The sequence below is a fragment of the Genypterus blacodes genome, unplaced genomic scaffold (assembly GCF_046128005.1).
Source record: "Genypterus blacodes isolate CSIRO-AG114 ecotype Tasmania unplaced genomic scaffold, CSIRO-AGI_Gbla_v1 ptg000015l_1, whole genome shotgun sequence".
NCBI lineage: Eukaryota > Metazoa > Chordata > Actinopteri > Ophidiiformes > Ophidiidae > Genypterus > Genypterus blacodes.
In genome coordinates, this window is record NW_027466829.1 from 6378521 (window position 1) to 6402380 (window position 23860).

At 51.1% G+C, this 23860-nt stretch overlaps 2 protein-coding genes across 3 annotated transcripts; both read right to left on the reverse strand.

Annotated features, from left to right (window-relative positions):
- Positions 1-1414: 1414 nt before the first annotated feature.
- Positions 1415-8812, reverse strand: LOC142989828 (neuronal acetylcholine receptor subunit alpha-7-like). The gene is made up of 10 exons (XM_076139528.1): positions 8758-8812; positions 8164-8303; positions 7665-7709; positions 6888-6997; positions 6345-6424; positions 5621-5788; positions 4007-4201; positions 3045-3131; positions 2744-2853; positions 1415-1987 (listed from the first exon to the last, which is right to left on the reverse strand). Exons 1-10 carry the CDS (start codon positions 8810-8812, stop codon positions 1415-1417), a joined length of 1563 nt encoding a protein of 520 aa, XP_075995643.1.
- Positions 8813-9572: 760 nt separating this feature from the next.
- On the reverse strand, positions 9573-23811 carry spg11 (SPG11 vesicle trafficking associated, spatacsin). 2 transcript variants are annotated; one of them, XM_076171704.1, is made up of 40 exons: positions 23176-23811; positions 22620-22795; positions 22205-22423; positions 21872-22094; positions 21626-21763; positions 21104-21486; positions 20847-20992; positions 20628-20748; positions 20316-20471; positions 19976-20151; positions 19669-19845; positions 19384-19455; positions 18971-19098; positions 18663-18841; positions 18281-18503; positions 17992-18195; positions 17781-17887; positions 17521-17666; positions 17230-17394; positions 17040-17106; positions 16747-16909; positions 15935-16119; positions 15711-15810; positions 15465-15624; positions 15037-15318; positions 14743-14943; positions 14422-14529; positions 14148-14310; positions 13795-14009; positions 12950-13694; positions 12639-12784; positions 12343-12547; positions 11914-12048; positions 11678-11811; positions 11455-11574; positions 11202-11370; positions 11036-11112; positions 10789-10944; positions 10443-10594; positions 9573-10320 (listed from the first exon to the last, which is right to left on the reverse strand). In XM_076171704.1, exons 1-40 carry the CDS (start codon positions 23388-23390, stop codon positions 10146-10148), a joined length of 7212 nt encoding a protein of 2403 aa, XP_076027819.1. In that variant the 5' UTR covers positions 23391-23811; the 3' UTR covers positions 9573-10145. The 2 variants fall into 2 exon arrangements, with proteins under 2 accessions (XP_076027819.1, XP_076027828.1); XM_076171713.1 differs by having other exon boundaries at positions 18308-18503; positions 23176-23810.
- Positions 23812-23860: the final 49 nt, after the last annotated feature.

The following is a 23860-nucleotide window of genomic DNA, read 5'->3' on the forward strand; positions in this document are numbered from 1 at the left end:
GTCCACAGTGGGACTGTCCAGCAGCGACGCCTCCACATCTGCCTGGAAATGGACGTTTCCAAGGGTTACAGGAGGAAATTTGGATCAAAGTAAATTACACAAATGAGTTTCTTCCATGTCAAAGGCCGAAGCACAACAATGTCAGGCCTTTTGCTTCTTCGGCACTAAAAACAGGAACTTTTTCATTCCGACTTCTCCACTTAAGGTCCCATGGACACAAACACTGACATGAAAGAGCTCAACACCTAAAGGAGGGAAGTTTATATATTATCAATTTAGTTTCTAATGTCAGTGTTTGCTGCAAACATCTTAAAGTCTGAGGGATAAACATGAAGAATTGGAAATAACAAAGTCAGGTTTAGGTGTGAAATAATCAGCAGATGTATCCGTGCCGCTGTTTACCTGCAGGGTGTCGTCGCTGTGTCCGTCTGGCGTGGAGGATCTGACGGTCGCTTCAGGCTCTGGCTCGCCGCCTTCCAGCCTCTCCGGCCGGGCTGCTTCTCCAGCTGAAGCCCCGCTGCCCATCCTGAGAGCCGCAGACAGACGGAGGACCACACGGAGGACCACACGGAGAGGTACGGGACGGAGCGGCCGGTGACGTCATGGAGACAGGTGAGGAGAGGTGAAACCGGACACACCTGCGTTATTGTCAGAAATAAAAGAAGACACCGACACCTCCTGCTTCTCCTCCTGACCGTCACCCAACTGTGTGACAAGTTTATGAACAAAAACACACAACTCAGGTTTTATAGGATGGTAACAATCATGTTTTTGTGTTTTACATTCTCCAAATACGTCTAGCAACAACAAACAATAAACAAACTCATCAATACAAATACAAATTGTTTCAAAAATTAAACCAACAAAACAATATTAAAAAATTAACTTCATATTTTTTCCCTCAGAATTGCCATAAACATCACATCCCAGGGGCGTGGCCTCGAGTCACGTTACTTACTCCGACTTGAGACATGACAAAGAATTTAATAATACATGTACAAACACAGCATATAATCTATAGGCATATAAATAACAACAATAATAATAATGATGAATGAAACGAGCTCAGATCACCTCCGCATCAGAGAGGCTTAGAACTTATCAATCAACCCCTTTGAACCCAGAACACACGACAGCAGAATGTCTCGCTTCTGTCTCTGGTTTGTGTGGGTTCAGACTATAGAAGCACACACACACATGGATCAACTGAGTATCTGTAGCTTTGACTCCGCCTCCTTGTCAGAATACGGGTAGGAAAATAATCCACGCGATGAAAACAGCACAGGACGTAGAAACCTACATGAAATATTTCTGCTTTATTTGTTTCACGTGTGTCACTTTATGTTAATCAAGTGTATTAATTATCAAACTGTAGTATCATGACATCATCATCATCTTCTTCTTCTGCTCCTCCTCAGCTAAAGAAGTCTTTGGATATGGCCTCCACAAAGTTGGGAGCCGACATGAGGATGCCGATGGTGCAGAGGATGGTGAAGACGGAGAACGCCACCAGACACAAGCGGTCGATCACCGCAGCAGCGAACTTCCACTCGCTGCAGAGCTTCTCCTCCTCATCCTGGCTGCGGAAACGCCTGGAGATGTACCGCACCTCCTCCAGGATCAGACTCAGCTCGGCCTCCACCGCTGAGCTCCCCGGGCCGCCTCCTCCCCCTCTTCCCCCTCCTCTTCCTCCCCCTGCCCTCAGCACCTCCTCTTCGCCTCCCACCGTGCCGGAGTAAAGCAGCTGGGGCTCTGGCGGGGAGGGGTAGTGCAGCCCGTCCAGGCCGCGGAAGCCCAGGTAAAGGAGGTTGCCATTGGTTACCTGCGAGTGATGCTGCAGCGCCCCCTGGCTGATGCTGAGCTCCAGGCTGGACAGGCTGCTGCGGTGATGAGCGGCGCTGTGGGGACACGCCAGGCGGACCTTTGACTCACCAGGACGCCGCATACGCAGGAACCAGGCGCACCAGTTCAGCAGAAGCACCCGAGTCTGGAGGGGAGGAGGAAGAGGATGAAGAGGAAGAAGAAGAGGATGAAGAGGACAAAGAGGGAGACAAAGAGGGTGAAGAAGAGGAGAAGTATCAGTGAGCTGCTCTGCTGCAGTCAGAGGAGGCAAACTGGCCTTCAGTGTTTGTTTAGCTTATAGTGAAGCTACCGACTTAACTACTTTTCAGTAACTTGACAGTAGCTCAGTTAGTTTCAAATAATGTTGCGTTTCCACTATTTCCCCCTCAACTCTCCTCTCATCTCCTCCTCCCCTCTCCTCTCTCCCCTCCCCTCCCGTCTCATCTCCTCCTCTCCTCTCCTTCTGCCCTCCCTCCTCTCCCTGCTCCCCTCTCCTCCTCTCTCTCCTCTCATCTCCTCCTCTCTCTCCTCTCATCTCCTCCTCTCTCTCCTCCTCTCCTCCCCTCCTCTCTCATAGAGCTTAACTTTGAGCAGTAACATCAGTCACAGTCTGAGGCCTTTGAGGAGGAGAATCCAAAAATAGAACTAAATCTTCTTGTGTTTGGTTGAATGAGCTGAACTCTCCTGCAGCTGCATTGCATTCTGGTCTATTTTCTGCCTTTGGTGTCTGACGTCTCTGCTGGATTTCTCTCTGAATGTTGAACTTTGCTGTGAAACATTTGATCTGGAGTGAAGCTGTTTGAAACGTTTTCACTCCAGCTGCTGGGATAAAACCTTTAGCTTTCACCTCTCAAGATGTCTTAACCTCATATTTCCTGTTCTAATAGGACGCCTGACTGACCCATCGTGGCATGTGACCCCCGTCAGGGTCGTGGTGATGATACTGGAGGACCAGAACAGTGGCGATGACTGACAGACCCACAATCACCATGGTGGTCGCAAAGTACTGGGCTGAAACACAAAGGTCAAAGGTCAGACACTCGTCTGTATACAAATCTCTGATCTACAGTCATCACAGCCAACCAAAGCAGAAGGCCCTGTATTTACCCGTTTATACCACCAGAGGTCAGGCCTGACAGGGACAGAGAGATGAGTGACATGATGGAGGAGATGAAGTGATCAACAGAGAGTGAGGCGCTCACCGATTAGAGGGACAGAGTCAGACGTGGCCGGCATGATTTCAGCCACCAGCAACATGAAGACAGTGAGAGAGAGCAGGACTGTGATACCTGCAGAGGGGCAAGACAGGTACAGCCTTGTTAACATCTTGATGGATACTTAACGCACGGCAAATGCCACAGGATTTTTGTTTCCTCCTTCATTCCTCCTTCCTTCATGTCTCAGCCCCATGCAATCCCAGATAACGAGCAGCCACTAACAGCACAACAGCACGTCTATAAACATGCTTTATGATGCACCAATACTCATTAGTGCTCCTTTGGGCTCTCTAAATGAGCTCTCAGGTTTTGTTGATTTGTATCGATGAGTTTGTTTATTATGAACCTCTGACCTCTGACCCTTTACCTCCTGACAGAGAGAGTGTCTTGAAATATTTCTGAGAATTTAGGATCTCTCTCTGTCGCTGTACCTCTGTGTGTGTGTGTGTGTGTCTGTGTGTCTCTCCCTTTCAAGGTAAGGCTCAGAACTTATCAATCGACCCTTGTATCTTTTGTTTTGCTACTTTACTGCTACTATTCTCCTGAGGACCTGTTCAGTCTGAAGCGTCTGCTCATTAGCACTCAGGGATACGACGGTTGCCACGGCGATGTTCAGAAGCTTACAGCCTACATTTGACTTTTATAGTCTGACCTCTTGACCTTGTAAAGTTCCCATAGTAACCTGGATGATCTCTCTCTTTATTAGTGTAGGAAATCTGAATGTAAATCAATAATCAATACTGTGTGATCAGTTCTGGATGGAGCTCTGGAGCTGCTGAAGATCCATTCAGACTGTTTGTCCTTTACACACACACACACACACACACACACACACACACACACACACACACACACACACACACACACACACACACACACACACACACACACACACACACACACACACACACACACACACACACACACACACACAGGTGAGCCCTCACCCAGGGAGATCTTCTCTCCAGAGTCGGCCGGCAGCAGGAACACGAGCAGAGCGAGTGTGGAGATGAGGACACAGGGGATGAGGAGGTTGAGTCCGTAGTAGAGCGTCCTCCTCCTCATCACCACGGTGAAGGTCACGTCAGGGTACGGCTCCTTACAGCAGTCGTAGAAACGTTCGTTCCTGTGACCAGGAACCTCTGGGTGAGAGAGACAGGCTGTGGTCATCTTACAGATCATCTAACAGCTCAGTGTGTGTGTGTGTGTCGGTGTGTGTGAGGGAGGCGTTTCCCTCAGTTAAACTCTGTAAACTCATCAGCTGAGCTGCTGGAGCTGAAAGTAAAGGGCCATTTCACCACAAACGACTCGGAAAAGTGATTTATTCCTCCACAGGAGAAGAATGTAAGAGTGTCTCCCTCCTGCAGGGAGGCGAGGAGCAGAACGACCGCTGAGCTCAGAAGCATCCAGATGAGCCAACGACTCCACAGTAAAGTGAGATGAAGACAAAGACGAGCAGAGACACTCGTACATGACACAGTGCACAATGGGTGAAAACACAAGGGAATCATCAAAGAGTCTTAAGCTCTTAAATAAAATAAAAAATGCAGAATTTTCAGCAACATCTTCACTTTTTGTAAAATTTTGAAACCTGCCTGAAAAAGTTCTTTAAACTTTCTGCACCAAAGACCAAAGCAGCGTTGGGCTCCTCCGCACCTTCATGTTGATCCTCTGGAAACACTGCAAGGCTCTGAACTCACACACACTTTACCATCTGGCCTCAGCAGCTTCCAGCCCTCCGTCCGCAGCGTGAGGCTCCTGTTCTGTTGGTAATCACCAGAAGAAGCTGGGATGCAGCAGCAGATCAAACATCTCTGCTGAGACGCGGCCGGCTGCCTTTCATCTGCTCAGCACTTTAGCTTCAGAGCAGCTGTTGGGTGCTTCTAGAATCTGTTTATAATCGCTAACGGCTGAAAATGTTTTGACAGCATCATTAAGACAAAGTGTTTGTTTTGGCTGGAGCTCACTGAACACTCACTGGCATTCTGCTCTTCCTCACCACTTCCTCCATCACTTCTTCCAGTTCTTCCTGTTGTTTTCTCCTCCAGATTCCTCTCTTTACTCCTCTAGATATATAAAGTTGCTGTGTGAAGCGTCTCCGCTCGCTGGTTCCTTGGTTCTACCCCAGCAGCTTCATGAGCCCAAAACTCTTCGCATCTATCTCTGAGACTGAGAGGTTCTCTGTGGTAGGCATCTGTGCTTCCAGGCTCCAGCTTTGGCACCTTCTCCACGGCAACCAGGCTGAATCCTGATGCCAAAGATTGTGACCACAGGTGAGGGATGGAACACGGATCCAGGGGTTCACTGCTGATCCAGGTCCAGGTTGTGAAGGCAGAATGCTATGCAACTACCCCAGATGTTCCTTTCCCTGGCCCAGGTTCTCCGGCTCTTCATGAGAATTCCAAAGCAGTTCAGTAGAAGGCGTCCATGGTGGAGAGTTCAAACAGACTTAAAGGTAAATTGCGAGCTTTGCCTCCAGACTCAAACATCTGGATGTTTTGTGAGCTAAACAGGATGAACTTGTGTTTCTCCTGCATGAAGTTGCTGACTTGGTCACTTACCCACGAGGTCCCACTCTCCATTGGCGATGTATCCAGTGATGTCCGCCTCGATCATCTGTAGGTCCAGAGACCAGCCCCCGTATGTCCACGAGCCAAACTTCAGGTCACAGCGCTGCACGTCAAACGGAAACCAGCGCACGTCGATATAGCACGTGCTCTTAAAGATCCCTGAGGAGGAGACGGGTTAGAGATCAGGAGCGGAGCAGGGTCATGAGGTAATCAGATGGATGCTACAGCGCCACCACGAGGACAAACGTGTCAACAGTTCACTCTGCATTCAATCGGATCTCTCTCTGTCTGTCTCTCTTCCTGTGTTTCTGTGTGTCGCTGTCGTCACTCTGACAACTTCATCTCAATCAGCTGTGTCCCAGCTGGAGAAAGACCTCATCCATCAGGACCATAAACTCCACCAACTGACCCCCCCCCCAAACACACACACACACAGCCACACACACCCCTACATAAACCTAACTAAACCCGACACCATGTCCAGCCGAGTTACGCCAAGCAGCGGCAGGAGCATGCTGTCCAATCAGCAGCTCCACCTGTGGCGTTGCCTTCACGACCCGTTCGCACAGCGGTGTGGAGCATCAAGTCGCGCTTGCTAACGAGCTCAGCAGATGCATCAAAAACATTTGTATTTGTAGAAACGTTTGTGTGTCTGTAGGTGATGTGCTGGACGGGGTTGGGCTCAGCAGAGTCCTGCTCTGATTGGCTGTTTTACCTGGGGGGAGGTACTGACAGTAACCACTGGAGTTCACCAGGATGTTGGTGTGGAAACTGGCGTCAAAACGTTCATCAGCACTGAGGACAGAAGAAGAGACAGAGAAAGAGACGAGGACAGACAGAGACACAGGCAGGGCAGGCCAAGACAGTGAGACAGAGACACAGACAGAGACACAGGCAGGGCAGGCCAAGACAGTGAGACAGAGACACAGACAGAGACACAGACAGAGACACAGGCAGGCCAAGACAGTGAGACAGAGACACAGACAGAGACACAGACAAACGAAGACAGGGAGACAGAGACAGATCAACATTAAGCGCACACCAGTGTTTTATTTGTGTATTAAATCAGGCCGTCAAGTTTTGTAGGAGGACAGAGACACAGGTATCTCACACACACACACACATCGCCCTGTAACACCCGCCCTGTGTGTGGACCCCTGTGTGTGGACCCCTGTGTGGACCCCTGTGTGTGGATCCCTGTGTGTGGACCCCTGTGTGGACCCCTGTGTGGACCCCTGTGTGTGGCGGTGTTGTCTACCTGTTGTACAGCAGGATGTCCGGCCTCCAGATCTGACTGTCTGGGAATCTGACGTTGGAGACTCCTGGGTAGTCGGATGCGTTCCACTGCAGGTAGGAATCTGTCCAGTACTGCAGGCAGACAGACAGACAGACAGACAGACAGACAGACATCTAAACCACGTGTTTCCAGTGGAGAGATAAATAACATCTACATTGAAGATCAAATTAATCTTAACCTCCTGAGACCCTGTGTCCTCATATGTGGACATTACATTTTCCTTCCCTACACCGTACACATGCTGGTGCTGAACTTAATCACTCCTGAAAATATGATAAAATGATTTTAGTTAATTAAAAGACGTGTGGACACTTAAGGAGAATTTTTTGATTAAGTTTTATTTTTAAACCTTTAGAAGCCCCATAAGGAAAAATACTTCTCCAAATGAACTCACACAGCTGCAGGAACACGAATGATTGACAAAAGGAGGAAGAGGAGGAGGAAGAAGAGGTAAGAGAGGAGGAGGAGTTGGATGCCCAATTAAATGAAGTTAAAAGAGAAGTTGTTCCTGCGCAGAGGACATGTGGCGTCTCCGGGGAGGAAGCAGATCAGAGCTTCATCACACTGCAAACAGCAGCAGGACCCGATGAAGGCAAAGACGCCATCAAGTCCTCCGAGTGGAGTTCTTCCTTTATGAATCAGCTGTGAGCTTAAGGGTGGACAGAGTGACAGAAGAAGCAGAAGAAGCTCTCCGGAGGACGCACCAAGTCAGGTCAAATTATTTATAAGACGACTCACCAGCTGCAGCCAGATGTTGGTGGTCAGCACCTGGTTCTTCTCATCCTGCAAACACACACACACACATACACAAACCCGTGAGTGTTTTCTGCTCTTTAATGAACTAAGGAGCTTCTGTGCCCAAGCCTCCGTGTGCTCGGCGTCTCTGTGGCTCTTAATGAATCATGAGCGTCGGAGCTTCACTGCAGAGGAGCCGTGAATAAGAAGAACGTCAGTGTGATGAATGTGGGCCTGTTAATACGTTCTCAGGTAGCCAAGCACGGAGAAGATTAGAAGGAGGAGGAGCACGCCTCACTGCAGGATGAAGAGGAAGGACAGAGAAGATGAAAGAAGCAGACGGCAGGAGCTGAATCATCGTTTTCACGGGACGAGATCATTTCCTCCACATGGAAGTTGTTGTTTGTAGAGAAAAGGGAAAGCCTCTCACTCTGTGTTTAGTTTGAGCGCACACAAACACACACACACACACAAAGGAGTGATGTGAAGTGTGTGTTCTCACCACGTCCATGATCTGCAGCAGGCTGAAGCTGAAGTGGACGGTCAGGCTGTGGGAGTCGTTGCTGACCGGTCGCTCTAACGGGTTGTAGTTCCTCATCAGCTCCTTGTAGAGGCGGCGCTGATGGACCCCCTGCTGAGAGCCTGAGACACCCCCACGCCATAACGTCAAACACTAGAGAGGTCATTCATGTTACAGCTGAGGTCAGAGGTCAGAGGCTGAGGGGTCAACAGGTCAACAAACGGGTCAAACAGAGCTGCAGGTCTGCTCTCCTCTGGACCAGGCTGCTAGAAACCAGCAGACCTTCCCCAGTAAAGGTCAGAGGTCACATGGACACAAACACCGACATGAAACAACTAAACACCTAAAGGAAACTTCCTGTAACACATCTGAGCTGAAGTGAGACACTAAGACATGTTTGGGTTGCGTGATTTTTAGCCTAAAACAATAAAATAAATGATGTGGAACAATCTGAAACACATGATCAGACTTTAAGGATTCATTACTTCTATTCTGTGTGACCGAAATATGATTCTCCCTCTAAACTACAAAGTAAGAGGGAGAGCGTGTGTGTCTGTGTGTGTGTGATGAGCTTACCGTTGATGAGGCAGCAGAACATCAGGATGTGAGCGATGAAGATCCGAGCGTCCATCTCCAGCAGCAGCAGTGAGTCAGAGACACAAACTGACTCTGAGCTCTGTCCTCCAGGAGAGAGAGAGAGGGAGAGACAGAGAGAGAGAGAGAGAGGGGGGAAGAGAGACAGAGAGAGATCAATAGAGGGTTTGCTCTGGGGACGGGATGCTCCTCCCTGCCCCCAAATTCATCCAACAAAACCAAAGGAGAGGAGGAAGAGGCGGGAAGATGAAAGAGAGTGAATGGAAAAGGGAGGGAGAGAGAGAGAGAGAGAGAGAGAGAGGACAAAGTAAGGAATGAAAGAGTTGAGAGTGTGTGCGTGTTGTCACGCTTGTATCGCTGCCCAGAATGTCTTCATGTCATCAGAATGTTGTCGCGTTTGAGATTTCCTGCCGTTTTCTAGAACTCAGGCTCGGCTCTTCTCAGCTGAGCCTGACAGAATCTCATGATAAACTTGCTAATTAGCGCTGAATGACGAGCTCGTCTTCCTCACGTCTCCACACTGATGAACACTCTCCTGTCCGTCAAACACGCAGGAAACTTTTCATTTTTTAATCTAAAGTCCCAGCCGCGTGTAAAGTATCGATCTATCTAAACCTCCGTAAACACAGGTGAGCTGGATGAGATCAGCTGGACCAACAGTGTAACTAGGCTCCCTCTAACGGTGACATGAGGTACTGCAACACAATTCAACCCGCACAAGGAAACTAAAACATTCCTAAGAAAAATACATTTAGTATGTAAGCAAGTATAAAAGTCATGATGTCATCAAGCCTGGATCATTTAACTCATGGCAACGTTTATTTTGTGATAAAGTGACAATTTAGATTTTAGAAAAGGGATGTGAACTTTATTAAGTTTATAAAAGGAATTCATGATTATTCAAAACAATTGTAGAGGATTGAGCTTTAAAATACAGAATTTAAAGCAGCTTTGACTCAGAATATCATTTTATCAACATCTGCATTGATTCATATTGATGTTAAAACTCAAAGTTAGGATCCCAGTGTGTGTGTGTGTGTGTGTGTGTGTGTGTGTGTGTGTGTGTGTGTGCGCGTGATCACCTGACAGGAGCTCTTCAGTATTTCAGTCACTGTATTAATTTCTCAATACAAACATTATTCTAAATTACACCTTCTACTTCATTTCATCTCCACAGAAGACAGATTTGCTTATAAATACATATTTGAATGTGGTATTATCTGAGATACTGACTGCTTTCTTCTTCTGTGTTGCTGGTAAAAATGCAGCCACCAAACTAATGAGAGAGAAATACGACTGCTTTCTGTCAAATCCATAATTGTCTGAGTGATTAGTTTGATCAGTAAACAATGAGTGGATCAGCTGCTGGGTCATCTGGCCAGTCTGTCGCTGAGGTAACTGGCAGTTTTGGCGTCCTGCAGCAGCGTGTTGGCCACGTCGAACAGCTTCTGCTGATAGGCCAGCCTGTAGCGACTGTACGCATCGTCACAGTGCGACAGCAGACGCTTCACGTTTGGAGTAACGCTAGCTGGAGCGCCGGCCAGTCTGGAACAACAACAACAACAACAGGCTAGATCAAAGCTTTACACGTATGGAACCAGAGTGTGTGTGTGAGATTGGACACGCTGCTTGGCGGAGCTCTGCTTTGTTAAGCCGCGGCGTCTTACTTGTTGAAGATGTCCTCAAACAGGCTGGGGGTGAGCGGGCGGTGACGCTTCAGCTCCTCCAGGTAAACAAAGTCTCCGTTCAGGATCACCTTCTGGTACAGAACCTCGGCCCAGTCCGGACTGTAGGTGTACGCCTCCGCCAGCACCAGCACCTGAGCCACAGACACAACAAGACTGAGTCCCAAACCTTTAAGGCTCAGAAACAAACCACTATCACAGCAGGTGGAAGTTCTGTGTGTTTGTCTCTTAGCAACTGTCACCGTCGTCGTCACCAGTAAAACCACTTTGTTTTCCCTTTGAGATGATTTTTGTTCTCAGACGTCCATGTTTGTACGCAGAGTCTCACCTGGAAGCATCGGGGCAGAGCCATGACGGCGCTCAGCATCTCTGCAGGTTTCAGGTTGACCACCCTCAGATCCGACCCCTGGTTCAGGAAGTGAAGCTGAAGCAGAACCAGCTTGCACATCCGAACGCAGCGGCTAGCCTGACGCACGCACGAGTCCTGGACACACACACACACACACACACATTCACATACACACAGTTGTTGGAGGTGATTGGTGTAGGACAGTTAGAGACGGTCGCTCAGGTACCTTGGAGTAACTTTCTGCACCGTCCTTCATCAAAGCCAACACCTTGAGCAAGGCACTCTTCAGCTCAGGAGTCACCACTGGAAACAAACCAAAGACAACTCAGCAAGACTGTGGCTGACATCAAGAAAGACATTTACACACAGATTGAGCAATTCAGCGAGCTAACCCCAGGGCTGAGACTCGATGATCTTGAGTTGCGTCCTGGCCGCCATCTCGTGGTTCTCTCCGATCTCCCTCCTCATGCTGAAGCACAGCGCCACCATGTTGTGTTTCTCGCTGTCTGCAGGAATGCAGCGCTTAATGTAGTCCAGCAGGGCCGTCTTCAGACTGGAGCTCTGAAACAGGATCAGCATTCAGACTCAGTGTGAAGTTAGATCCAATCTGAAGGTGAGATGAAGGTGGACTGGTGTGTGTCTGACCTGGCGTCTGTCCGTCTCCACCTTCTTCCTCAGCAGTATCTCAAAGCGATGGTTCTGATGCAGCAGGTCGAAGACGTACGTCATCTCGTTGTACCTGCCGATGCCTGTGAGCAGACGCACCTGGGCACAAACACACTTCCTGTTTACATGTCGATGTTTGTTGGGTTTATGTGACCACGCCCCCAGGGACCAAAGTGGGTGTGCTTCAGTGGGCGGGGCTTACCAGCAGGCTATAGTGCTCGCCTGGGGCCAAGTGGGCGTGGCTAAGGTGACGGGCAGCTTGCAGCACCCTGACGATCCCCTCCATGTTACAGGTGAGGCTGAAACAGTCATGGGCCACAATCAGCAACTCCACAACTGGAACAGAGAGGATGACATCATTAAACACTCAAATAACACCGACATAGCAACGCTGTGTGTGTACATGTATGTGTGTGTGTGTGTGTGTGTGTGTCGTACTGCAGCTCAGGTCTCTCAGTGGAACATTGGCGATGTGTTCCAGAAGTTTGTCCCCGACCAGGTTTGGGTCTTGGCAGAGTTTGATCAGCTGAACCAGCGAGTCTCTTCCCTCAGACGGCCTGAACACCTGCCTCTCTGTGCGCACACACACACACACACACACACACACACACACACACACACACACACACACACACACACACACACACACACACACACACACACACACACACACACACACACACACACACACACACACACACACACACACACACACACACACACACACACACACACACACACACACCGTCATCTCCGCTGTCAAAGCTTCTACATAAGAGATATTGTTAGTGGCTGATGACCAGGATGAAGACGCAGAGTCGCTCTCAGTTCACTATGACTGTGTTGCTTCAGACGACCTGATCTCACCGGGCTGCAGCTCCTGTGTGGAGGCCAGCAGGGCCTGGACCAAAGCAGAGGAGACCAGCTCAGCCACAGAGTCTGCAGAGAGACCCTGAGCCCTGATGAAGGACTGGGCCTTCCTGAAACGCTCCGGCTGCTCCGACAGCAGCAGCTTCTCCAGGACCGAGCTGGGCTCCTCCCCACAGATCTGACTGAAGGAACACTGCAGCTCCTACACACACACACACACACACACAGAGGACAGTTAAGATCTGAGCACTGAAGCTGTGTATTATGGGATGGATCAGCTGGTGTCCCTGTACCTTGGAGAGCTGGTAGAGACCGACCACTTGCTTGCAGTAGTTCTTGCCATGTCGACACTGATCCACCAGCAATTGGAGCTGGAGGGCGATGGGATCGTCAGGGAGCGGCAACATCACAAAGGACGACAAGCTGCTGAGTGAAGCAGCTGAGAGAGAGAGAGAGAGAGAGAGAGAGAGAGAAGAGAGAGAGAGAGAGAGAGGAGAGAGGAGCATCAGGAGGCAGTGGGGTTTCCAGAAGGTTCTTCATCACCCTGTCCTACTCGGTTCTGGTTGGTGTGTCTGATATGATTTGACAGGAGTGTGAAGCTTACAGCTGGGGATGTTCCTCATGGTGGAAGGTTCTGCAGCCTCTTCCTGTGGCTGAGGGGTCACTTCTCCAGAGGCCAGACCCCGACACCGAAGCACCACACACACGTCTGAGTGGTACAGAGAGAAGTAACGGGACACCCTGCTGGCTTCATGGATGCTCCCCCCGTCTAACAGCTGACCGAGCAGAGAAGCCAAAACTCTCCTCTCCTCTGAACTCAGCAAGGAGTCGCTCCTCTGCTCCTCTTCCTCCTCAGCAGGACCGGGGAGTCCCTCCAGACTCAGGTACCTTTCTTCATTTAGCGCTGAAATGTTAGAGAATGAGAACTCCTTCATGAGAACTTCATAGGAGTTCATTTCAGGCGTGACGGCGGGCGGCGGCAGGATGAAGACCCTCTCCTTCTCTATGGCGCTCACAAGAACGCGATGGCGGACTTGGCTGGTCCACAGCTTCTTCTCCAGGTCCTCCAGCTGGTCCAGGGGAGCCGGGCTGACCAAGGAGAGCCAGTGAGCCGCGAGTGCGAGCAGCAGGCAGCGCTCCTGTGTGTCCAGCAGCTCCGCCTGAGCCTCTCCACTCACTGAGGACTCGCCTGCCCCAGTTTCAGTCTGAGACAGGAAGAAGGGGGAGACCAACTCAGGATCGGTGCTGTCGGCCTTCAGCTGCTCGTGACATTTCTTCCAGAAACTGACCCGGGGCTCCAACCTGGCCCACTGCCTCATGGCCTTCTGGGAGTTGACCTCCTGCTGTAACTACATGGTTGGCAAAAAGAATTTTAAAAGTAAATAAGAAGTGAGTCTGAATCTGTGAGGCCAACATGTAAAGCCTGATGTTTGGTTTGGAGGATCAGACCTGTCGGAGCAGCAGGTGGTGGACAGGCAGGCTGCCCAGCAGGGCGACCTGCCTGGCCTGGCTGTAGCGCCCCCTGGCCTGCAGAGCGTCTACTACAGCCTGGAACTCCTCCTGCTGGACGGAGGAAGAACTGCACTGCAGCAACCTCGGAGAGAGGCTGACCTCTGACCCCTGCAGCAACTGACTCAGCTGACTCAGCTTCCTGAAGTCTGGACCTGTAACATGAAAATGAATCAAATTACTAAAAAATAAACATGATGAGGCAGTTTGGTTGTTTTATCCAAGTAATCGTCCAAAAAGTCAACTATTTAACATGTTCCCTCCTTATCATCACCATCATCATCCGCTTTTACCGTTGGACTTGAGTTTGTCGACCTCAGCCAGCAGCTGGAGGAGTCGGTGGAGGTCGTACTGGGAGGAGCAGCGCTGCAGCATGGTGAGGAGCAGCACAGAGGCCTGGCTCTCCACCCACTGCAGGGGGAGGCCACCAGGGGGCGCCGGACTGCTGCTCCTCAGCTGGACCAACACAGAGGAAGAGGAGCAACATTGAGTATCACATCAATTAGGCCACGATGCTATTTTAAATGTTTTCTTTAATGAAATGTCACTGAGGTGGGCGGAGCTAACCGTGATGAGCGTCCTCTGGAAGGTCAGGAGTTTGGATTTGGCTTCGGAAAAATTCCTGTAATCACAACACAACTCAAACATCCTCAAGACCAGAACGAGGGGACAGTCCTGAGAGAGAGAGAGAGAGAGAGGGGGATGGATGAAGTGGGGAGAGATGGAGAGAGAGAGAGAGAGAGAGAGGGGGATGGATAAAGTGGGGAGAGATGGAGAGATGGAGAGAGAGAGAGAGAGAGAGAGAGAGCAGGTGTTGGTTTTGGCTGTTTGTTGGTATTTCTCGTTCACTTTAGATGAACTTCTCTTCTTGTCTTTTGGTTTTTTTACCCTCTGGTAGAGCTCAAAGCCTTGTAGGAGGGGTCTGACTTGGCCACGCCCCAGTAGCGTCCTCCAGATGATTGACAGGTCGCGCAGTGTCCATTCATGGTGGTGCGGGGCCTCGGCTAGGTGAGCGGTGGCTTCCCTAGCTGTGACGTCATCCACTGAGGTCAACACCCACACACATAAGCACTGAGGAAGCTCCACCCCCTGTTTGTGAGCCAAACATGCAAAAGAATCAAACATTTGTCATAAATTAGTTAGATTTGTCCTTAAGATTCAGACTCTCATCTGTGAGTTCACCTGGTGACAGGCAGCCAGTACGGCCAACACTGGGCAGTGTTGCTCCAGCGCCTCCTGCAGCAGGTACCTCCATGGTGACGACTCCTCCTGGCTCTGTAGGAGGACCTGGAACAGCTCCCTGGGGTGCTCCAGACTGCCCGGGCTCACCTGCTCTCTGCTCAGGGGCCTGGTTGGCTCCTGTGGGCTCCCGCTCCTCTTGTCACCGTAGACCTGCAGGTCTTGGAATGCCAGGCTCAGGTGACCTTGGAGGGCGGGGCTAAACTGAGCTGCTAGTGACCTCACCTGAAGAGGACAGGAAGGAGAAACAAGTGTGGGTAAAGAGGAGGAACTGGTTTAATGTAACGCAACACAGCGTAATGTGACAACACAGGTGGATTTGTGTGACAGTGTTGTGGATTGTGTGTGTGTGTGTGTGTGCGTGTGTGTACCTGCTGGGGCGGGAAGCTGTGCAGTTGGACAAACAGCAGGAAGTGGATGAACTGGCCATCAGCGGCGCAGTGGGCGGGGTAAACAGAGCTGAGCTTCAGACCATGAAGCTGACAGAACTGAACAGGCAACGCCCACTCCTGAGCTGCCTCGTATGATGACCTGACACACACACACACACACACTATGGGTTATGGGCAGGAGAGCTCTGATTGGCCCAGAGTCAGTCATGTCGAAGGTTAGCTGACCTGCTGATCCCCTTCTGCTCCAGGCTGACGGTCACTGCTGCCTCCAGGAAGCCAATGAGCTGCTCTGCTGCTCCTGGCTCCGCCTCCGCCAGCTTCACACCTTCAACCAATGAGAAGAGACATGGAGGAGCAAATGAGTGTGTGTTTGCGCAGCTGTTGTGTCTGTGCGTGTTGTGTTTAAGATGAGTTTGTAGATGAGTCCCTGCAGTGTGTGTGTCCTTTACCAAGAGTGTGTAGTTGTTGTGTTGTGTTGTGCTGAAGGATGAGGTTCATGGCTCTGATGTCCACTCTCAGCTGGAGGCTGCAGACTCCCAGCAGCTCGTAGAAACACGCCGACGCAGACGCCACAGACGCAACGTTAAAACACTGCAGGGCAAATTTATAAACCTGCTGACACGTCTGCTGCAGCCTGGGGGGCGAGAGAGAGAGAGAGAGAGAGAGAGGAAGAGAGAGAGAGAGAGAGAGGGAGAGAGAGAGAGAGAGACAGAGAGAGAGAGAGGGAGAGAGGGAGAGGAAGAGAGAGGGAGAGAGAGAGACAGAGAGGAAGAGAGAGAGAGAGAGAGGGAGAGACAGAGAGGAAGAGAGAGAGAGAGACAGAGAGAGAGAGAGAGAGAGAGAGAGAGAGAGAGAGGGAGAGGGAGAGAGAGAGAGAGACAGAGAGGAAGAGAGAGAGAGGGAGAGAGAGAGAGAGACAGAGAGGAAGAGAGAGAGAGGGAGAGACAGAGAGAGACAGAGAGGAAGAGAGAGAGAGGGAGAGAGAGAGAGGGAGAGACAGAGAGGGAGAGACAGAGAGGGAGAGAGAGAGAGGGAGAGACAGACAGAGAGAGAGAGAGAGTTGTTAGTGTTAGTTTATCAGAGATAACAGCATCATTCTAACACTAAAACTTTTAAAACTTCAAGTAAACACATTAAACTAAATGCATCTCTTGGTTTGGTGACAGACAGCTGGAGGCTTTCACATCTGGATGCCTGCTGAGTCCTGGATGCTTGGTTTGGAGCAGAAAGAACAGACGGAGGTTCAGAGCGTCGCACTCACAGCAGCCTGACGTCACCGCAGCTGCTCAGATGCTGGACCAGGAAGGTGGCGAAGGCGAAGGACGGGCGGCCGTGACGCAGGTAGTACAGGAAGTCCAGGTTCTCCACCAGGGCGAACTGGTTCACCAGGTGAGGGCTGGAGAAGTGAGGCAGCTCCGATGTTTCTGTGGAGGACAAACACATTCCAGAACAGGAGATCCAACACACACAGAGTTTCATCTTGTAATGAGTTTGAATGTTGACAGGGAAACGAGTGACTGCTCATTATGATGATGTAATGAATTCAGGGCTTACCAGTGGAGTTCAGGGTGTTTGCTGCCTGCCAGCCAAACAGCCTGGACGGGTCCAGAGGGTGGAGAGACTGGAAAACATGGACCAAGAGGACTTTAGGACCACAAGATCCAGATCCTACTGATCCAGGCTGATTATTGGTCCACAGGCTGTTGTGTTGTTATCAATCAGTGTGTGTCAGGTGTGTGTTTACCTGCAGCAGGTGGTAGACAGAGATGTCGGAGGAGGGGGTGTGTCCTCGGGGCCCAGAAGGAAACAGAGCGGCTCTCAGCTTGGGGTGAGGGGCCAGTGCCATCTTCAGGAGCTGAGGGTCCACTGTCCTCTCTGATCTGCTCGACCTTTCACCCCGAACCACAACCTGCACACAGAACAAAGTAAATAAATCATCATTAGCATCACATCTCAGAACAGCTCAGGCCCCAACTTCACACCTGCACATGGAGAACCTGGAGTCTGGAGTCTGGAGTCTACATGTGATGTTTACCTGGTCGATCCCTCCAGGGGCAAACATGATGGCAGCCAGGGCCAGCAGACTGTGGCCCTCTAACAGCAGACTGCTGAGTGAAGCCTGACCACCGGGTAGAAGCACCTGAGCAGTGGTGAGACTGGCCCGGAAGACCAGACCTGGATCTGGAAACACACACACAGAGTGTTAAACCAGAGGAACACAACACAGCCTCATTCAGATAAGGAAGGAGGAGTGCAGGTCCTCCCTTCAGAGCAGATCCAGGGCTCCTCTGTTACCTGACAGATCTCTGGTGATCTCCTGGATCTTCACCAACATCTCAAACCAGGGCTGGCTCTCAGACAGGCTCCTATTGGCCAGCATGGGACAGTTCCTAGGTGTCAGTCTGCAGGAGATGGAGACATGCAGACAAGATCATTAGCACAACTTTACATCTCACTAATACAAGGATAAAGAATAACAAAGCCACACACACACACACACACACACCTGTATTGGTCCAGGTAGGTGTAGAGCAGGTACTGCAGGCTGTGGTCCATGCAGTAGCTGATGAAGAGGCCGTGGAGGTCGAGGCCGAGGGGCGAGCGATACTGAGGGACAGGAAGTGAAGAGGCCATCACCCCCCCACCCTGAGCCAGCCTCCATAACAGCTGCTCCAGGTCAGACAGCTCGTCCTGCGTGAACACACCTCTCCTGCACAACCACACACAGACACAACACACGTTGAAGTAGAAGCATTTGGACTGAAGCTTCCAGATCATTGAGGCTGAACCTTGACCTCAGAGCTGAGAAGGAGCTGCTGTACCTGGCCAGCAGGTCCAGGATGCTCTCCTTCATGGAGCTGCTGCAGGCGGTGTGGTTGTTCACCAGCTCAGGGGTGAACTCCGGCCACAGGGGGGCGCCGGAGGTCTCGCTGTTCTGGATCCAATCGACCACCCGGTGCTGGTCGTGGAGGGCAGTCAGGTAACGCCACAACACGGCCGGGTCACAGGAAGTCAACTCTGATGAAGGCAAGAGGAGAGATGGTGCGTTGTTCTTTAACACGGCTGCATAGCAACAATGGCTGCTAGTGTTTCAGTACAACAACAAACACTCAACAATCTAACACTCCCACATCGTTTCTCTTCCATATTGAGGAGTGTGGTGATGCAGCAGCTTACCTGAGTGGTGACGCCTGGACAGGAGGACGGCGGCCCGGCTGCTCTGGTCCCAGTTCCTCACCCAGTCCAGTCTGAGGTTCCTCCACAGGCCTGAATGCTCCTCAGAGCTCGTCTTCCTCACCAGCTCCTCCAGAAGCTCCTCAGCTCTTCCACCATCGCTGTGAAACATCTGCACACGTCTGGGAAGAGACAACACAAAGAGGAAGAGGAGGTAAGGAGGTACAGAGGAAGAGGAGGAGGTACAGAGGAAGAAGAGGAGGTAGAGGAGGAAGAGGGAGTAAGGAGGACGGTTAAATCTTCATCATTACCTCAGCTTTGTGGTGTTCCCTCTGCAGCGAGAGGCAGGAAGTGGACCCAGCTTTTCCATCTCCCTGATGAAGGTCATACTTTGCAGCTCCTCCTCAGTGAAGTAACTCCGCCTCATCAGCTCCTCCACCTGAGCAGTCAACCAATCAGAGGTGCCGGGGGCTCGTTAAGACTCAGGAGAAATGAAACGATGCTGCCTGCTCTGTTTTCTCGCTGGACACGATGTAACCTCCCTTTCATGAACTAAGGGGAAAGTACTAGGGTTGATTGATAAGTTCTGAGCCCGTTTCACTCAGAGGTCTTGACTTGACAAACTTCTGATCTTCTGAATGAAGTCACTTGAGAATGACTAAATGAATAAAGTGATACGACGATATGAAGCTGAAGTTGGGTGTGTACAAAATACCAGTCTCACCACAAACTCCCTGAGGTCCTTGTCGTCGGTGTAGAGGCAGATACTGTGGAGCTGTTTCTTCACGTTGAAGCCCTAAAAGCAGAACAGCAGCAGATGAAGTCACGTCAACGATACTGACCAACAGCCTACTGAGGCTCAGGCTGAGGCTCAGAGGCTCTCAGGTCTCAGCTGGAGAAGCAGCCACTCGTCCCCACGGCAACAACGCAAAATACAACCCAAAACTCCACAGCTGACATAACCTGTGAGGAAGCATCATGGCTCAGATCAGATCTGCAGGTTCCTCACCATGTTGGTGAGCAGCCTGGTGGAGGTCTGCAGGTCTCTGGTCTGCAGGCAGACCAGGACCTGACGCAGACCCTCCATCCTCAGGGCCCACAGACGCTGCTCCGCCCTGCCACGTCCACGCAGGACCGCCTGAGCTCTGGGCATCTGACTGCTCAGGATGGCCTGACGGACCACCTCCTGCAACACACACACACACACACACACACACACAGATATGTCAGATATTATCACACCAAAGCTTTTGTTTCTTTAATCCTAAAATCATTATAAATCTGTGTGTGTGTGTGTGTGTGTGTTCTGTAGTCACCTCTGCAGGCAGCAGCTCCCACTCGTCCTTTTCCTGCACCTCCTGAACAGGAGCAGCAGACTCAGTGTTGGAGGTGTCGCCCCCTGTTGGCCATGGGAACCTCTTCATGTAGCTCCTCAGCTCAGTGACGTATCGGTCCAGCACGTCCACACAGCTCTGCACAGACACGTCCTCCTCTGCAAACACCACAGGACAACATGACTGACACCTGTGCTGGGCAGGACAGAGGTGTGTGTGTGGTCATAGGGTGTGTGTTGGACAGGACAGAGGTGTGTGTGTGGTCATAGGTCGTGTGTTGGACAGGACAGAGGTGTGTGTGTGTGTGTGTGTGTGGTCTTACGGTGTGTGTTGGACAGCACGGAGCGGATCTGTGTGTTGATGAAGCTGATGGTGATGTTGAGCAGCTGTTCAGAGAACTGTCGGCTCTGAGCTTCACTGTTGGAGTCTCTGACGGCTGAACACAGCAGATCCAACGCAGGACACAACTGCTGCACGCCTGAAGGAGAACACACACACACACACACACACACACACACACACACACACACACACACACACCATGAGCTTTCATCCTGATCACGTCCCACAACCCACAGACTGATGTTGTTGTGTGTACTGTGCCTTTAAGAGCTGCCCTTCTGGTCTTACTCACTCTCTGTCAGCGTGGAGGTCGTCTGGTCTGAGGAGCTGAACGCTGCCGTCGGGTTCAGCACGTTCTCTTTACTCTTCAGGTAAAAGTCCACCGTGTCCAGCTGACGGTTCTTCAGTCCAGCCTGCAAAACACAAAACAGAACTCAGAACAGATCAATCACAGTACCGCTAACATAACGGTCCACCTGTCCTCAGCCTCCAGGTGAGTGCTGCCTCCTACCTGCAGGGCATGGATGGGGATGGAGCAGCGCCCCCAGCTGTTCAGGTGACAAACTGCATCCACTGTCGCTGCGCTGCCAAACAACATCAACCTACTGAGCAGATCCTGCTGAGAGACCAGGAACAGGACCTGGACCAGACCAGAACCTGGAGGGGGCCAGAGGGAGGGGGCCAGAGAGAGATGAATATCCGTTCCATTAAATTCCCTGACACATTTATTTCCCCCCTCCTGCTCTTTCAAAATCAAAGGCGTCTCACTCTTCAGCAGCAGTCTGTCCTGTTTCTCTCCACAGCGCACAACCGGTGCCGCCTCTCCCTCTGCCCGGTGATAACTCAAACTCCCAGACTCCAAATCCCAGAAGGCCACTGTGGTCTGGTTGTTGCCAGGGGAGACAAAGGTCAGCAGGGCGGAGAACTCGGTGACGGTGAGAAGAGACGGGGCGGACGACGCCGGGACACAGAAAGAGACAGACGAGCCACCGGGAGGCGCTCTGCTGCGGGGGAGCCGGGCCGAGGACAGAGCCTGGTGGGACTCCAGGTGAGGGAGCGAGGAGAACCAAGCAGGCGGGGGGGCGGAGCCAGAGAGAGCCACGCCATGCTGGGCTCGGCTGTACATGGAGGCCAGACGAGCTTCCCAAGAACTGCAGGTCAAGATTAAGACGTACACGGGGATTTGTACAGATATGATGCACAGTGTGGAAGTGACAATAGGTTGAACTTAAAATAATAAAGTAGGACATATATCTAACATCTAATCTAATATATCATTCATATACTTACCGGTCAGCGCTGAAGGACGCTGTGACGGCGGTGAGGCTGCTGCTGGAGCTGGACAGGCTGTCCTGGTCCTGAGGGGGCTGGGGCTTCAGAGGGGGGAGGACAGGGGGGGCGGCACACAGCAGGTGGTCTGGATAAATCCTGGAGGAGAAGAAAACAGCTTGTGAACCTCGTCTGGACATTTGTTCTCACTCATAAAGGAGCTCGTCCATTCTGAGCTGAGACGGTTACATCTCCTCAGGCGAGTACCTGAAGTAGTGGTTCAGATCGACCGCCACGGCGCTGTGAGACTGAGAGACGGCTACGGCTGTACTGAGATCAGCTGATACCTGGAGGAGACAGAAGGAGGAGGAGGAGGAGGAGAGAGAGGAGGAAGGAGAGGAGCCCAGCTCATGGTCCTCCAGCACAGAGCTCAGATAGAGCGGGAGGTCGACACAGGCCAGGAGACTGCCGTCCACTGTGTCATACACCGCTGGAGAGGCAAGGGTTAAAGGAAAGACACAACTGCTGAGAGGAGAGGAGACAAGGAGAGGAGAGGAGAGGAGGCGAGCACAGGAGTGTGTGTGTGTGTGTGTAGGATACAGATGTGTCCAGTGTTGCTGAGTGTGAACAGGTTTCCTCTGCACACACTCTCGTGCACAGATGTGTGTGTGCCTCTGTCACTCATCTGGAGGTTACAATAGGAAACAGTTCGTAGCTCTGCCCCCGTCTGAAGCTGCAGCAGCCAAACACGATTCAGCAGCAGGCAGCACTGACCAGCTGTGAACGACAGCAAGCGCACCGTCTGCAGCTCACACACACCTGAGGACACACACACACACACACACACACACACACACACACACACACACACACACACACACACACACTTACTGAGACACATGAGCCATAATTTCTGGATTCATTTGTTTATAAATGCCCTACGTCTATGTGTGTGTGTGTGTGTGTGTGTGTGTGTGTGTGTGTGTGTGTGTGTGTGACTGATGGTGGTACTCACCTTCCTCCTGGTCTCTGAGGGTCTGCAGCAGCCGGTCAGCAGGACACTCAGACACACAGAGCGGCGTGATGGAGGCCGATCGCTCTGCTTCCACCTCCAGCAGCTTCAAGTCAAACTGAGAACCCACAGCAAGAAGCCTGAAGCTGCTGACAGCACGAGCTTCCTCCCAGCAGAAGCTACAGCACACACACACACACACACAGGAGGAGAGAACACTCAGCCCTGACTACATACCTGTCAATCAATCAAATCTTATTTTCACAGGACATCATCAGGACAGCTTCACAAGAAAAACAATCAAGAGCAAGAGAAACATCCTCATAAGTTACACACACTTCTCCTTCGGGTGTTTACAGCTTTGATTGATAACTTTTGAGCCTGGCGCATGATTCCAGGTGAGGTCAAGTTTACACAAACAACACAAGACACACCAAGCAAGAGTTTCGGGGTTGACTGATAAGTTTTAGGCTTGGCAGAGGCAGCTCATTGTTTAGTAGTGGAGGACTCTGATCTGTTTCTGCCTCATCAGAACCTCTGAAGCTCTGCTGTGACTCACTCGCTGTAGAAGCCGTCCAGTGTGGTCGGCGGTGCCTCTCTGTCTGCCGGGTCCCAGACCACCAGCCTCCCCTGGACCCCCATACAGGCCAGCAGGGAGCCTCCAGGGGCCAGCTCCGCTTTAAGAACCTCCGCGACCTCCCCACAGTTTGGGTTCCCCGGGACCACAGACACCTCGATGGGGCTGTTCTCCCTCCGCTCAGCCGCTTCCATCATGTTGGGACTTCAAGCGGACAGAATGCGTAGAAACAGTCTGCGGGATGAAGAGTTTTGATCTACGGATTCATCTCTGTTACGTGAAAGCGAGTTTACAAAGCGTCAAATGTGGGGAAAAGCTGTCAGATCGCTTCCTGTCACAAAAACAGAACATCCATCGGTTCAGTCACGTGCCTCCAGCTGTCAGCTGATCCAGCACCGAGCAATAGATACACGATACAAAAACAATGTCTGTAATTGTAACTGTAAATTTTCTACCGAGTTACCGCCACCTGCAAATACCAAGCAAGGTGATGAAAACGTCTTATTGCCTCAAGAAGACCAGCTGTGGATGAGCTAGATATAGATATTTACTAGATATAGATATTTACTGTTTAATTTACTGACGGCGGTGGTGCGAGCGATCGTTTATGCATCGATTACTTTGGTCTTGAACGAAAAATACAGGAAGCAACACTGAAGCGCTGATT

What these genes read in the sequence shown, in the direction of transcription:
- LOC142989828 (XM_076139528.1), bottom strand. Translation starts at nt 8,812, where the DNA reads ATGGACGCTCGGATCTTCATCGCTCACATCCTGATGTTCTGCTGCCTC. An exon ending in CCAACATCTGGCTGCAGCTG is followed by an intron (nt 6,998 to 7,664) that starts GTGAGTCGTCTT and finishes GTCTGCCTGCAG; the next exon opens with TACTGGACAGATTCCTACCT. An exon ending in TGACTCTGTCCCTCTAATCG is followed by an intron (nt 2,854 to 3,044) that starts GTGAGCGCCTCA and finishes TTTGTGTTTCAG; the next exon opens with CCCAGTACTTTGCGACCACC.
- spg11 (XM_076171704.1), bottom strand. Translation starts at nt 23,390, where the DNA reads ATGATGGAAGCGGCTGAGCGGAGGGAGAACAGCCCCATCGAGGTGTCT. An exon ending in GCTTTGAGCTCTACCAGAGG is followed by an intron (nt 14,530 to 14,742) that starts GTAAAAAAACCA and finishes TCTCTCTCTCAG; the next exon opens with GACTGTCCCCTCGTTCTGGT. An exon ending in ACCACCTGCTGCTCCGACAG is followed by an intron (nt 13,695 to 13,794) that starts GTCTGATCCTCC and finishes CCAACCATGTAG; the next exon opens with TTACAGCAGGAGGTCAACTC.